Here is a 16,607-nt window from a genome sequence, read left to right on the forward strand (position 1 = left end):
TACAGCAGGCTGAATTTGTTTATTTGGTTTTTCAAAAGGAAAAAATGTGTAATGTCACCTTAAAAAAAAATTCAGGCTATAAAACCATCTCTAGCTAAGCTGTTCTTTTCTTTTACTTCTTGGAACTAATACCTCAGCTCAAAATTTAATTTGTGCAACTTCAGCTTCCAGCCAAAAGATTCTAATGAAGTCTTCATTATGATGAGGTTTAACACTCACCTCAGTTTACAGTGAGATTTTAAACATTTTTAGAAATTACTTTTTTGCTGTATCCTGAGGTATGTTGTTTCAAGGGGAAGAGAATGCCTCTTCAATATTTAAACAGTGCCCAGCACAGAGAGAACATAGCTGAAGATCAAGAACCAATTTCCCAAGGAGACATTTCCCTTCCTCCCAACTCCATCTGCATACTGCAAATGAGCTCAATTTGGAGCTTATTCTCAACACCATGACTTCGACACGACTACTCATAATAAAGGTGTTTTTCTTCTCCATTCATCTTGGTAAACAAAAATCTCAAATACCCAAAAATCCAGTTCAGTTTAGTTCCATGAAAATTCTTTAAAATTCAAAGGACAACCACAAAAGCTGTAGAAGCAGCATACTGAGTGACCTTCAGTCCTAACTCCAACCAAGCTCCAACAAGCAGCTATAAATGCTTCACTAATAGAACCTTTGAACCAAAAAATGTCAAGCTTGCACGTTCAGTTTCTATGTAGAATTGATGTCTGTGCTCTAAATTACCTGAATTAAGTTCAAATCAAAAAGTAGGAAATTTGAGAGAAGTAAGAACTGAGTGCCAGAGGGACTGGAGTTTTCAGTTGAACAGAATAAAGATTAACTTATTTTCCAAGAAACAATGGAGCCTAAGATGCATAAACAAATCTGTTCAATTTACAATTAGGCTACTATATTACACAATTGGTTTATATAAGTTCTTCCCAGCAGGATGAAAAGCCTCTCCTGGCTTTAATCTGATTACAATTAAAAGATTAAATTTAAAGTACTTTTCTAGTAGGCCTACATGGGTTTGTATTTTACAGTATTGTGCTTGGTGTCACTAACCTACAAAAATGACTTATTTAAAGAGTGTGCAAGAAGACTTGCTGATATAGCTTGTATTTTCTGTCTTGCTCTTTCCGAAAGCAGAGCTGGCATTTAATGCATTTCACTGAAAAAAAAAATCCCTAAAGCTACCTGTAGGGAAATTCATACCTGCTTAGGCCAGCCAGGAACTTGGAGCTTGAATCAAGGCTGCAAAAGAACCAAGTATTGATGTCAGGAGGAGCAGCAGTACCTCAAGGGAATCTGGTTTTGTAGACTCCAGCCTTCCTCCCAGGAACCTCATGGTTCCTTGGGATCATAGACAGCATGTGGAAGCCTTACATTTTCATTTTTCTTATTGGTAAGTTAAGATAAAGATTACCAGCAAAATCTTATTAATCTAAGGAAAGAAACACAGGCTCAAAAGTGAGATTTTATTCATATTTGTTACTTATGCACAACCCGACATATGATAAAACTGATAAAAACAGCCTAGAAGAGTGTTTACATCACTAAATTCAATTCACATTTCGTCCATAAAATACCAAAAGGAAAATGACAACATTGCAGGTTTAGAAAAACAGGTCGGCTACTATGACTGGTTGGCTACTACACTATCTTCACTGGTCACAACTGATTGCTTTTTTAATGCTTATTATTTAAAATAAGCACATATTACAAAATTTCAGACACACCCAACTTCTGTGCTCATAAAATATATCTTCTGTCATATCAAATTTCAGTAGATCGGAAGGGATTTTCTGCTGAGACATTTCATTTCAGCATGTATCAAAAGAACATCAAGAGTGCTCTCACCTTGTGTACCTACACAGTGATGTAACACTGAGGTCACAGTTGCACCTTCAGCTACCTCTCAGAAGAATAATTCTGCAGGCCACTGTGCAAGCACAGCATGATGGTAAGGACAAGCCATCTCTCACACAGTGATGAAAACCACCATCAGGCTACAGCCTAAATTCTGTCCTCTATGGTGGGGACACAGACCTCAGACTCCAGGACACAAAATAAAGCAGCCTTCAGCTCTGCATTTTAAGGCAAAGACAAAACCAGCTCCAGCTGGGACGGAGATCAGCGAGTACCTCCAGCTGCCCGTGGTTACCAAGAGCTGTGGTTGCTCACCACTATGCAGAGATCTGTCATACTTTGTGTGATACATTTTAACACCAGCACTGAGGCAGCACGTCACCCCTCTACCATACAGGCAGCCACCACGGATTGAAACATCATATGCAGATTAAACAGCAATGCAGTAGCCAACAGTTTGCATGCAAACATCGTGTTAGACTGTTACATTCTCGGGACTAAAACTGTTAATGGTGTAAACACAGGTTAGACAATCACCTTCCATTTCTCTTCTTATTTTACATACTTCTTTTAAGAACAGACAGGGGGCCTCACAGAACAAAGGAGCTCTACCAAATGTTAGGCGTGGAATTACACAGACTTCTGTCACAAAGATTAAAACTGTAATCTGGTAAGGAAAGAACTCTTCCCCTGCTATGAATAAAATTTAAAAGCCTCATTGGGCAAAGCAGCAGCCTGACTCTGAGTCCAGAAGAGAGGGAAAAAAATATTTAATACTGCACTGCTGATTTAAAAAAAAACAAAAAAAACAGAGACAAGTCAAAGCAGACTTTATGGCAGCAACTATTCCTAGGAAAGGACCAAAAAAGTGTGTGTGTATATATATGGCATAGTACCTCAACAGCCATCAAAACTGCTTTAACTGCCCGTGTTTTATCCATGGGGTGTACTGGCAAAGAAATACATTCAAAGTAAGACTTCTGAGTAAATGTGCTACATGACTACACATGTACAAATCAACAACAAAACTTATTTACACACATCTATACCTACAGGCATAAAGACCAAGTTTAATACTTGTGAAATATATCTGATTGCTAGATCCAGACTGTTCCAATCTTTAGTCATAACAGTAGCATTTCTGCACTGCAATAGCCACAGGCTTTCAATCAGGTCTATCCTGCATGCAGTTGACCTTATCATAAGACTGAAAAGCTCTACAGGTATTTTCATTTTCAATTATAACATGGACATGCATCTGCTACCCAGCAGAGACCCCCCCAACACTTTTCAACAAGCAGCCAGCAACTTAGAGCTGGTACTGTTACAGATATATCCTGTCTGCTCACCAAATGTTCTTCTTGGATCATGTGGATTCATTCTTCAAAGTATACATTTCATCATCTGCTACATTTTTAAGATAAAAATGAAGATAGTATAAAATCAATTCTGTATGCATAAAAACTTAAGCCCAGAAGTAGTTAAAAATAGACTAAGGTGGGCATAATTAGTACCTAATAAAAAAGCTAAAAGTCACATTTATGGAACTCAACACTTCACTCAGCCATACAGTTAACTGCCCTCAAAGACTAACAACCAGACTAATTCACAAGTATCTATGTTGCTTACATAATTAAAAGAATAAGATGTAAAGTCAAAAAAATATATTTTATCCCTTCAAGAACAGGAAAGTAAAATAAAATGCTGGTTCTGTAACAGTGCAACAACTGCAGCATATTTTGCACGCAGCACAAGAGTTGCTACATTTAGTGGCACTTAAGTATTATGCAGTAAATACTGAAAGTAAGACAAGTTTCTGATCTGCATAAGCATAATCACATCGTTATTACCAGAGTTGCTAAGCTACAGCATTCTGAATAATACCAATTCAATTTTAGCACTTCCCTCACTAGCCTTAATACATGTCAACGTCCTGCTTTACATCTTGCTAAGAAAGCAATCACTGAAGCCGAGTATTCAATGTAGTTGCCCGTAGGCTTGGACCACGTTCAATCTGACCAGTCGTTCTCATCAAACTCGGAGTCGTCGTCGGAATCGCTGTACTCCACAGCAATGCGCCTGGACAGGATGGTGGCCACGTCGTTGCCAACGGGCTCGCGCTTCGCCTCCTGCTCACGCTGCTCCTGCACCTTTTTCAGCTGGATTCCTGCAGAGACAATTACTCTCAGACAAAGCTTTTCAGGCAAGAGATTTCATATTTCACACTGCTGGTGGTGAGTTTGTTGTATTCCAACAATACACTCAAGAAGGAGGGGAAAAAAGAAAGCAAGCACTGAGTTAAGAGAGCCTCCCTGAGCAAGGAAGAGGGAAAGACAAAAAAGGCAGATGGGAATTACTTCTCAGAAACTGAATACTTCTGGACTTCAAAAACTGTTAATAGTATGTTGAAGCTAAATAATCAAGACTGTACAGGTCATTTTGATCTGAAGATGAAAGTTTTCAAAACTGTACTTGGAAATACCATTAGACCTACAGCTCCATATTGTAAGGTCGGGAAGAGCCATTAGTCACTGGTTGAAAAACACTGGCTGAAGCCTGGTGTTGGGTAACTCAGTTCTTCTGAACAGAAGCAAAAATCCACGTACATCTACTGGCACTTAACATAATGAACACAAGTGCTGTTTTCTTTAGAGTATGTCCACACAAACCCTAGAACATGCCTGACAAAGCTGTGCATCTTTAGGCGTTAGAAAATGATCCAAAATCATGGCTGACAAATGTCAGAACAGGTGTGTGGTACCTGTGGTTAGTGAAATCTGCCCAGCTGGGAAAAGAAGCCATAGACTCATTTCAGTGGAAAAGACTGTGCTCTCATTGAAAAAAAGGAATACCTAAAACTCAGTGTGCACTTACCCATCCTGATGGCAGCCAGAAGATCGCTCCGTGCATCGCTCATCGGTGCCTGCTTCGCCTCCGACGCCGGAGGAGCGTGCATGGGGGAGGAAGAGAGGGATGCACCTGCAGCAGGTGGGCCTGGAGGGGGAGGAGGTGGGCCGGGAGGAGGAGGAGCAGTGACAACAAGCCCACCAGAAGGAGGAGGATGAGTAGCTGCATATGTAGAGCCAGTCACCAGTCCAGAATGGGAAGGTGGCACAGGAAGCTGAAGGGGACTGACAAATGCAGTTTGTGCTGAAGGAATCATAGGGGGGGGAGGCGGAGGGGGAGGACCTGTAGGATTGTAATAATCCACCATCTGAGCAGGGAGCATCCTATATAAAACAGAACAAAAATATTTAATGCATTCAGAGTTAGAACTTACAGAATCATCGCCCCTTAAACTACACTCATCCAACCTCAGGTAAAACAAAAATCAAAGGCAATTTAAACTAGTGGCTTAAATATGCAAGTGATTATATGTGTATGAATTGTCAAATATTGGTGATACATTCAGATTTAAGAAAAATGTTGAAGTTAAAGACAATATCCTTTCAGCACTCTACAAAGTGAGCTTTTAATCTTAATTCTCCTGCCTAGTTAAGTATAAAGCTGCATTTATTATTAAACTTCTACTCTGTGGGACTGTTAAGTACTAAGTCTTCAATGAAGAAGGGACCAAGAAAACTGCAGACTATGCCCTTCAGTTCCATAGAAGGCCAAGAGACAACAGAGGACACAGACATGGAGAACAATGGAAAGTATGAAAGGAAAGATTTACCCAAAGGTAAATGTATCTCATGTGCTTCTTTGGCCAAGTTCATCAGTTTAAATACCATTTAATTAAATTGATACATTTGATTGATTCTTTAAATAGGAAGCACAGGGAAGAGCTCATTTCTTTCTTAAAATGTAATCAGAAGAAATCTTAGGCAGAAAACAGATGAGAATTGATAAGTTTTGAAGTAGGTAAAGAACTAGATACAGGAGACAGGAGTTGAACCAAGTGACTGATGACACTGAGTGACACATGCCAATGTATGACAACTGCAACACCCCAACAATGTTATGGACCTGAGGACTAAGCACAACAATGTCTTACACACTGGAAACAACACAGAAAGGGCAGGCTGGAGCAGTCACTCCTAACTGAGTCATCTGCAGCACGAATAGCCATGAATCAGAAATGCTATCCCAGGATGCATCAAGCAAGGATGACAAACTTTGGCCTGCATAGTATAAAACAATACAGGCAAGAATGACTACAGCTTTCCTGGGGTTACAACTTCAAAGTTTTACACAAAAGGACAGACACAGACTCATTAGAAAACAGATGTTTTGTTGCTACAGGAGAACCAGTAGTCTGGAGCAAGCCTTCCTTCATAATGCATTCAGGCAAAGTATCTACACAGGGGTTTGATAAATCTCTTATCTTGAATTAAAAAGTGGCATTCCTCCTGTGGCAATATGGAATTTGTGTCTGAGGAGACCCCTTCCAACTCAATCACAGGCTCCTCTAAAAAGTCATTTCAGGGATGCAGGAGAGACTGCCACAATCAACATACTCTTTCTGCACATTTCCTGAAGTTTAAAATATTATCCAAATTATCCTGTAACTACTTTCCACTTTAAAGGAAAATTATTCTCCCTTCAATATTGTATTAGGCACCCTTAATATTTTACAACCATACTGACTTCGCCATATTCAATACACACTTGGTTATTTCTGCTTTCACTATTTCTTCACTTAAATTCAGTTCATACATAGAAATTATACCGATTTTCTTCTGTCCTCCCCAAGGAGGTAACTAGTGTATTTGGGGTCTTTTTGTTTGATGCATCACACATTACAGTGATTATGAAAAATGTGCATTCCTCTGGTTTTGCCAAGAATCCACTGGAATAAATCAGGAGATTTACCCATATTCTGCTGGTACCACAGGTACTGAGCTGTGCTGGCCATCTGAAGGCTGGGGTGGAGGTGGAGGTGGTTGCTGAGGTCTGTTTAAAGTGGCGTGTCGTACAGTGGTGGAGGGTGGTCTGTATTCATGCTCATGGCTTTGGGATGCTGCCATGTACTGGGGACCATCTCCTGCTCCATATGACGGCATTGCTATCTGCTGATGGTGGGAATGATTCGGAGTAGCAGGATAAGAATAATCTGTAACATCAGATGCATGGGACCTAAAATTAAAGTAAATTGATACAGAAGAACAGATTATGTGAGTGTAACAGGGCATTATCTAAATAACTGACAAAAAAAGCTAAAAAGAATACAATCAGCATTATTTTCCTTGCAAGAGGACTCCCCGATTTATCAAGCACTGCTCCCTTTTAAGTCCACAGAAAGCACAAGAATTTTAGTAGCCATAAGGAAGCTTATGGTTTTTGTCAATGATTTTGACAGTCCAGTGTTGGAAATTATAATACTTACCAGCCTGCCTCAAGTTAACAATGGCAGCAGAAAAAGAAAAGCAATACTACGAGCACTTGCAATTATGCAGAAGTACAAATTTCACCAATGAAGAGAAACCCAATTTCCAAAGTTAGAAAACGCTTTTTATTTTCTTTGCACAATTAATTTTGTTGGAAAGGCTTAAAGAAACTGGGAAATGTAAGTATTAGTTGAGCAGAGAGTTCATAAAGATACAAAGTCTAGGATGCTCTGTCAAATAAGCCCAAGAGAGGGAGCAAAAGTATCTTTTCATCCCATTACTGTGAAGACTTGTTTTAGTAATGAACAATGGTGCAGCCTGGCTTTTAGTGAACACAGTAAACTGATGCACTTATCTGTGAGACTGGAAGCAAGGTAAGCAACAAAAAGCCAGGGCTTTGAGTAAAACAAAATAACAAACCCTTTGGGCATTTTGTCCTCTTTCATGCTTCCTGCCTGTTCCATTTTCTTTGCGTCACTCATGAACTCAATGCCCATTTTCCTTCTCTCCCACTCTTCTTTTCTTGTTCTTACTTTTCTCACATTAATTTGCTGGTTTCTGTTTGGATTCAGCTTGTGTTTCTCTCTCTAAAGTACAATAAGTATAACAAATACATTGTAAATTGCCACAGTCCAAACACTGCAATGTCAACATTTAATGCTTAAGTCTTACAATTAGCAAACAGTAAAAAGTAAGAAATACGAGCTTTTTTTTTATTATTATTACTTTAGCATTAGAAAAAAACCCCACAGTATAACCAAATCCACTTTTTTGGGACCTGACTTACAAAAAACACTGCTTATGCAGTAGCTGGCAGCATAAAAACGTCTCTCAAACCAGTGCATATTTCTACACGTATGCGTTTTTATAGCTTAAGACTTCTCCAAGATGAAAAAATAGAAAAGCCTTCCCTTCACTATCATTCGCAGAATTAACCCTTCATGGATATGAAACAGACTTCAGGATTCAATCTCAGATATCTGATTCACTGAAATGTAAAACACCCCATAATTTATAAAAGATGAAAGGCTTATATAAATACAAGGTATCTGTCATGCCACAACATCAAAATCCAACACAGAGATGCATCCCTACAATTTCTGCTTGAAAAAATCCTACAGATTGCAAATACCGCAGATATCTGCAAACAGCCAAATACATGTTGACATTGCAGGGAGACAAAAACAAAGCACTTCTACACGATAATTTAAACTCAGGAATCCTGGAAGCAAGGTGTTAAATCTGAGGGGGAAAAAAAAAAAGACTCAAATAGTGTGAAACAGATCTCCTGATGAAAAAATCCACACCTTTTACTCTTTTACTAGATCAACCTATGGAAAGCTTTGTCAGTCTGCAGTGCTTCATTAAGACTAATAGGAGACAAAAGTTTTGCATTAGAAACTGTCAAAAACAAACAAGGGTTTTCAGACAGGGAGGGAGTCTAATGCATTATTCAATGACCAATAGCAATATCAAATACTATGTTTCAATTACAAGTTCATTACTTTTCACAAAGACCACAGTGTTACAAAGTTCTGAGTAGGTTTTTTTTAAAAGTAATCCCCACTGGACAGTGGACTATCAGTCCATATTCTTGCAGTGGTAGCTGCCTCCTCAACCTGGCCATTTAACAATTTAAACACTTTTTCCAGTGGTCTCTATTATTTCTATCTTTATTATAGAAGTTAATCACAACAGACAGAGGAAATAAAATAAGTGGGAAAATCCTCTGGAGAGACCAGCTTAGTGAAAAAACTAAGACTTCAATGCACATCAAGTAACTCCCACTGAGCTCAAAGGGAATCTCAGTCAATGAAGATGAATTCTGCGGCATATCTCTAAGCAGAGATTTTTGTTATTTCAAGCAATAACATCTCATCTGGTTTTGTAGCTTGCTTTTTAGACTAATGTAACATCAATAAGCTGAACTCTTCTCCCACTGAAGCATTCTGTTACAGGCAAAAGTATTCTCGACTGAGTAGATCACAGAAAAGTATTTATTAAGCTACCAGCAGAGCACCAAACCAAATGAGACACTAAGGATGAGCTACTGACATTATATAGTAGAGGATTAAATGCTTTTGTAACTACAGCTACTGAAGATCAAATAGAAAGCAAACACTTCTTCCTCTGCAGTGCATAACATTACGGTGACAAAATGCTCATGTGAAGCTGAGGAAGAAAAAAATCATTACAGAATCTGTTATGTCATTTATGCTTTAAAATAATTTTGAAAAGAATGTTTTAAACATGCATTGTATGTTTTGTGTAACTATTCCCATCCTGTAGAAACACCTAATTCTACTCAGTATGGCTGAACATACAACTGTGGTATAACAAACAGCTTTGCTGGAAACAGACCTAGTATCTGGGGACAGTGATCCCTCGGAAGATGCTCCATGGTACACACTTTGAGACAACCTGTTGTCAGGTCTAAGCTCTTTGTCATATGCCATCATATTCCACTCCTGGCGTCTGTTCCTGGCTTTTCTAACCTTTTTCACCTCACGGGTGGTGCCATCTATACGCTTTTGCTCCTAATGTCCAAACAAAAGAAATAAAGCATGCAAAGAGAGAGAAAAAAGGAAAGGAAAAAAGCTGGTTAAAATGCAGTTAGAGTGCATGAAAATAAGACCAGATTTATAGATGAAGCCATGTCTTCATATAATTTCTCTGCACTGAAAATAAGAATATATCCTTATGCTATGAACTTCATTAGCAGCAGGACTTTTGATTTGCCTTTGTTCTGTATGATACATGTGCTACTGTGATACCAATCTACTGGTTTTCGTAATACAGAAATATGACCAATTTTAAAAGCCAGAAAGTTTAACATCTTCTGACATCATGTCTTTTATTTAGACCACCCTGAAGCACTTGTGATTTCATCTCCTGCAAATCAAACTTCTGAGAATGCTAAATAAGCTCAGGGCTATTCTGGTTATTCATTAGGGTCACAATCAAGAGGGCCTGGGGAAGCATGGAGAAGGACACACTTTCCTATTCCATAGTCTATGTGAAATTACTTTTGTTTAACTTCCTCTCCCTTCTTAAATATGATTAGCTACTGAAATTCCTCCTACTTTCTCCTCATCATTGTTTCCCATTATCTTACATAAAAATGAATTACACTAATTCTCTCTGCAGTGAGTCAGTAATACCCAGGCCAGCAGTATATTACAGCTTGATAGGTTCATGGCAAACTTGTCTGCCTGTATTTTTCAATATAACCTCAGGCTCAACCAATGTCAGTGTTTATGTTACTTATCTATCTTTACCTCACTGATAGCAAGATCTCCTAATATCGGGACTCAATGCTTTCACACCTCAGAAATGTTGTCCTCACCTACTTCTGACTACTCAGTATGAATATAAAAATCATACTGGTGCTTCAGCACAAAAAATGAACGAGTTTGCTCAATTCAGACTGAGAAGGATATTTATCTGCTACTCTTTTTCTCAGTATTCATGAGTTCATAGGGGTTTTTTTTAATCAGCTCTAGAACCCACACCTTAGAATACATTTTTTCTATTAGTAGGTTGGCATTAGGCTTTTGGCTGCCAGAAAAATAGTTTCTCATGAAAGAACTATATTGCTATTCTGAGGATGCAGTCAATGAACTGTACTGAGAGAAGAGCTTGGTCAAACTCTGGCAGGCAAGCCTTTCCCTGGAATCTAGACCTGCAAAGTAGGGGATAAGAGTTGGAAAGCTAGCTCAACAAAAAGTGCATCACAGATGAACACAGGTTTTTTACTCCAATTGTAGAACAGCACTGAGTAAATAATTCTGAAATAATATCTGGCATTACATAACTAACAAAAAACTACAAAATGGCTTCTTTGCCCCTGTTTTGGATCTCCTGCTCATTCGTGCATGTTTGCATGAGGGACCTGCTGATCCTGCTAACATTAAGAATGACAGGAAAGACTTCAACACCAAAATGTTTTGACAACTCTTGCTCATTCTTACAGTAAACAGATTTTTGGACTGATTTATGTTAAATAAAGATGATCATCTTGGTTCTTCATCAGTTCTCCCAAAATATTTTTCCTCCGCAAAGTTTTTAGAATCACACCCTTTTTACGTCTGATAACCACTTTTTCACATCAAATTCTGCCAATATAGGATTTGGAGCAGAAAGGACACAGATTCAGTCATGCTTTATTTTAAATATATAAAGTTTTTCTAATTGCCATGATTGCATATAGGCTTGTTAAAAGCTTTACATCTCTCTTTTTCAATTACTTGCTACAAGTGTTTTGGGTTTTTTTAATTTGTGACTTTTATCCTGATTCACTTATTAAGATTTTGTTACTGAGTCATGTTAGATTTGAGGAGAAAGACCAAGTAAGCCTTTTGGTTCATTGAAAACACTTAGTTTTATCTTCTTTCAGAACAATAATTTTGTCATTTAGGGGCCACAATTACATATTTCTTGCAAGATTCTAAATAAAATAAATATCCACCTTTTGATGCCACTGGGAAGACAATCATTTTTATACAATTCCTGTACAACCACGAGTGCTTACATGACTGCTTACAGTTACTGCTTACTATTTAAAAGGTTAAAGAGATCATTGTTTTTTTATGAAAAGGTAAATACATATGGATGCATAAACAACAAAAAATAAACACAAAGCTTAGCTGGTTTTAATTGGATCAGATTTCAGCTGGATAGGTTGTTCCAGACCAGCATCTGTAAGCATGCTAATGAATACATACATTGGAATCCTTTTTACTCAAGCAGTACGAAACCCTACTGGTAGTGATTTTTTGATTAAATACTGTATTGATACATCACTAAAACATTAAATGTCTTCCAAAACAGTGGGGCAGCCCTATTAGTAGCAGCTGACAAAGCTAAATATACCTGTAAGAGTAATTTTAAATTGTTGCAGTAGCAGTTTCATGCCCTTGACAATGGTGATAGCTCTAGCTTTACTACCCAGGGCAAAGATGACAGAGTTCTAGGGGAGCTGAAGCCTTTCTAGATAACTACAGTTTGAAATATTTCTCAGGAAATTAAAGTAATATTAAGAGGAGTTACTTTTTTAAAACCAAGTGTAAGAGAAGCTATGGCAGACAAGTGGGTGCTGTAGATCAAGCCAGAAAACAGGTACATCATTGAAGTTGTCAGGAAATTATTTCAGCAAACACAAAACATATTAGAGCCTTCAAACAAGGTTGAGTTAATTTTAAGTTTGGTATTTGCATGAAGAATTAGCAAATGATATTACAAGCATCTTAATAAAGAATTAAGAGCTAGTTAGAGGAAGTAGCTTCACAGAGTATTTTCAATACTTTCAAACAACTGGAAGCAGGAGGCACAAATTTATAAAATCCTATCAAAACACAAGTAATCAAGAATGATTTCTGAGATACAAGTGTTCCAAATTTAAAAATTTTTACTTGTTTAAATAGCTGATTATTCTCAGATAAAAAGCAGGAACAGTAAAAAGCAAATTAGAACAACTTTCCTTTGTTACAACTGCCCCACCTACAGTCATTCAATTCAGAATACTACTGATACATACCAAGTCAAAACTACATTGAACCTTCAGACACTGATCTACTGAAAGGAAAAAAAACCTGACTACACAGATTTTAAAGAATCAAAATTACAGTTTTCTTCAGAAAAAGGTTTACCTGAAGGAGCCAAATCAGAGGAAGCCAGTTAGAATTTTTCAATCAAAGTGTATACAGAAACAAAAAGCATGGTATTTGAGGCAAGAAAATTAAACTACTCACAAACCTCCTGCTGCAACAGCTTCAGCACTTAGGGCAAATTACCAAAATAATACCGGAAAACTGATTCTCTGGTGCAGGGACTCACTCAGATTTCACTGAGCACCTGAAAAATTGAGGCTAAAAACTAGCTGCATTTGATCAGCTGAGTAGGATGGCACATGGATGTCTAGCTTGTAATTTGCTAAACAATACACATTCATTTCACTTGCACAGCTCCTCAACATCTATCAAGTTTTGTGCTTCTGCAGAGTACAAATTGAGTAAAGAATTCTCATTTAATAGATTGAAAATTTAAGTTCAGCTACCAAATTGTTAACAAATGCTCTGGATTCTGCTATCATAAGGGCAAGAACAAAAGAAAAAGGACGTTTGGCTCAGCAACCTGTGGAACTAAGTGTGCTTGGGAGACATCTCACCCAAACCATCCTGCTCTCTAAGGGACCCAGATCATGAAATGCTCATTTGCAAACCATCTTCAGGAAAGCTACAACTGAGATTTCGTCCTGTCACAAAGTGAATTTCATCCATGCAAACTCAAGTCTATGCTGCTTTCTTCTTAGTTGGACTTGGCATATATTTAATCAAATGAAATAGAACTTCAGCTAGAATTTATCAAGGGGTATTTCTGTGATGTATGGCTATAATCCTACATGATTGGCATTGAGCATATTTGCATTTAGTTTGTAGACTGTAAGAAGACAATTAAGATCTACAAAAATATACCACGTATGGAAATAAGCAGGATGTGTTGCCCTAAGAAAAAGTCTAAAGGCAACTTAAATACATAAAGTAGTTTTGTAGGAATCATTCTAAAGGAATAAAGAAATGTTCAAGTCATTTTATAAACTCTTGTAAGAGCATCTGTATTTTTTCCTTTAAAATCAGAATGGAAAAAATGGGAAGTCAGAATGGAAAAAGCTGTCATTCCAATTCCTTTCCTCTCCCATTACAATGTCTTTTTCTGGAGCACAACAAGGCCATTTTTCTGGGTACCAATAAGCAGATATTGGCAAAGGATTCAAGGAAGTATCTTGGAAGATAACTACAGTGCTCCTAAAATTCAATTTGCTGCCTTCTTAAAATAGACAGGATAAGCTATAAAAATGGAATGCTCTGAATCTACAGCCACACAAAGAGGAACAGTCTTTCCATGCACACAAACTAAGTATGACCTGGCAATTTTTATGCCTGGAAAACTGCACATAAAATTGTAATGCACAAATGTGCTATTATGTTTCTGCTTTTACCTTTTGTCTCCTCTTTTCTTTTCGCTTATCTTCAGTATCTTGTAACATTTTTTCTTTCCAAAGATCAAAAAAATAGGAAGGATCGGTATAAAACTTCAATCCATCTTTCTTATCATCCCTGGAAAAACAGGAGAAAAAAAGCTAAAAATACATGAATTAGTATGTTTTAAATACAGAAAACTTACCTTTGATGATCATCCAAGCCTCAAGCTGATCAATAACAACCCCTACTAACTGGATGTCCATAAACAAGTACCACCACTGTTTGCAGCAGCAGAAAAAGCACATCCTTCAGTCATAAAGCCTACAAATTTACCTTCCAATTAAAAATTCTTAAAAATTAAATACACTACAAATGCTCTGATATACCATTCTTAAAAAATATATATCTATTTATTGCAGATTGAATTTTATACAGACACCTCACAACGTAGTACCTCTCAAAAGTTGAAGAACACAGTAAAACCCTGTTGTCCACAACCCTTCAGACAAATTGCACTCATTTCATGAACAACAATAATGGAATTGGGAAAAGGAAACAGAAAACACAGTCCTGCTTGCTGCTCTTCTGTTCACCAGCAAGTAACCAGGAAAAGGAAGGGTACAGATTGTATGCACACCTGTGTATATGTTGGGGACAAGAGGGAGAATAGTGAGAAGACAAAAGCAACAAATACAACTTTCTGGATAAAGACACCAAGGAAGCCAGTTTAGTGCATTAATTTTTTCCCTTTTTTACATAATCAATGGCCCATGTTCTCTGATTCCTGTGCTGCCATGTACGACTTGTCTTGAAATATGATGATTTTTGTTAGTATGACTTACAATTTTAAGTGTGTCAATAGCAATTTTTGTTTCCATGAACAAGGAAGTCCTTGAAAAATCAAATCTCAGTAACCAATATAGCATTTCCCTTCTGCTATAACTCACTGCATAGAATTAGGAAATAAAGAGCCAAGTACAAGAAGGTAAACAATCAATATTTCCTTACCTATAAGGTGAAAGAATATTCAGAGGTGGTGGTTTGTCACTTTGATTATAAATATCAGCCACCGGGTTCGGAATGCTGTTCTTTGAAACTACCTGCTGGTCTTGAACTGTTGAGCTCTTGAATGCTTTTTTCATGTTGATGTCCTGTAAGGATACTGTTAGAAACAGAAATACATTTACCACAGGTCTGAAACAAATGGAAGTGGATAAACAACATCCATTTTTCACGAATTATTTGAAATATTTTCAGCAAGATACAGAAAGACAGGTTTTTCCTTAGTGGACAATCCTGATATTTAAGTGCAACGGCATGTAAGAATTACCACAACAAAACAGATCTAAGTCCCACTTGGTCCAGAACCTCACTTAAAATAATGGGACCATGGACTGTGTCTTGGAAGATGATGCAAGAATGCTGTCACATGCAGATGTTCAACAACTTCCCGTTTTTATGAGGTTTATCATGGAGTTCTAACAGCAGAAAGACTGGCTTCAAGACTGAAAACGCAAGGTCTGGTATTCCTCTAACACAGTGTGTTTTATAATTACACATGGTATCCACACACATTTAGCCCATTCTGAGTATAATTAAATTACAGCTGCAACAACCTCCTGTGAGAGACAGAGTTCCACTTATTTTACTCTCTTTCAACTTCTAAGTCTTCCCATATAATTGAACACTCCTTGCTTTAAAGTCTTCCTCATGTCTCTACAGAGAGAAATACTTGCACTTCTCATACACAGCTCTGGGGTAAACAATACCAGGCTTTTCATTCTTCCTTTTCAAATGAAAGATTTAAGTTGGTTTTAATTGTTCCTGTCACTTTTATCAGGACTTTCTTTCACTCCTAAGTTTTCATGAGATGCAGCAATCATTGTTAGAGAAGACCCAGGTAAAGGCCAATCACAATTTAAAAGTGGCAGTAAGCTCTTGATACCATCTTCCACTCCTAAGCACCCTGAAATACGGGTTATAGATTGCAGTCAAACAGGATGCTGAAGTCTTCACTGGGTTGTCTATAATTACACTGACCTCTTCTGGATTTGATCCAAGTGTTTTATAAGAGTGCAAGCTGTAGGACTTGTGCAAACAAAATGCACTGGCTTAGTGTCTTTTTATTCCCACTGACACTTTATGTAATATTTCTCACCCATTCATCTAATTTACTGAGTCTCAAGGACAAACTGTGAGAAATTTCACAAGGTAACTGAACAGCAATGGCCAAAAATGTAGTACACTAATGACCTAAAAAAAGAAAAAGGGATGAAATTTTACACTGTTATCATTTGTCATGATGGACACCAAATCCCACTCAGACTTCTCTGCCCAACTATTTTTGTTATCTGTGCTGAGGTCTTGCATCTGACTCCAGGAACTACCGAGTTTCTTCTGTAAGTTTTACAATAGCAAAAAATTAGAG

At 37.6% G+C, this 16,607-nt stretch overlaps 1 protein-coding gene across 3 annotated transcripts in view; it reads right to left on the reverse strand.

Annotated features, from left to right (window-relative positions):
* Positions 1 to 1,464: 1,464 nt before the first annotated feature.
* WASF3 (WASP family member 3) overlaps positions 1,465 to 16,607 on the reverse strand; it is a 65,751-nt gene continuing 50,608 nt past the window's right edge. For 2 of the 3 annotated variants that reach the window (XM_069013045.1, XM_069013055.1), the window contains 6 exons: positions 15,188 to 15,341; positions 14,197 to 14,314; positions 9,561 to 9,736; positions 6,685 to 6,948; positions 4,744 to 5,099; positions 1,465 to 4,036 (listed from right to left, as the gene is read on the reverse strand). In XM_069013045.1, coding sequence (XP_068869146.1) covers positions 3,879 to 4,036; positions 4,744 to 5,099; positions 6,685 to 6,948; positions 9,561 to 9,736; positions 14,197 to 14,314; positions 15,188 to 15,341 — 1,226 coding nt within the window. In that variant the 3' untranslated portion in view covers positions 1,465 to 3,878. Of the gene's footprint in view, positions 4,037 to 4,743; positions 5,100 to 6,684; positions 6,949 to 7,619; positions 7,787 to 9,560; positions 9,737 to 14,196; positions 14,315 to 15,187; positions 15,342 to 16,607 lie in introns of all 3 variants that reach the window. The other variant, XM_069013067.1, reaches the window with a different exon arrangement.

Source organism: Aphelocoma coerulescens, chromosome 1 (assembly GCF_041296385.1).
Source record: "Aphelocoma coerulescens isolate FSJ_1873_10779 chromosome 1, UR_Acoe_1.0, whole genome shotgun sequence".
Taxonomy (NCBI): domain Eukaryota; kingdom Metazoa; phylum Chordata; class Aves; order Passeriformes; family Corvidae; genus Aphelocoma; species Aphelocoma coerulescens.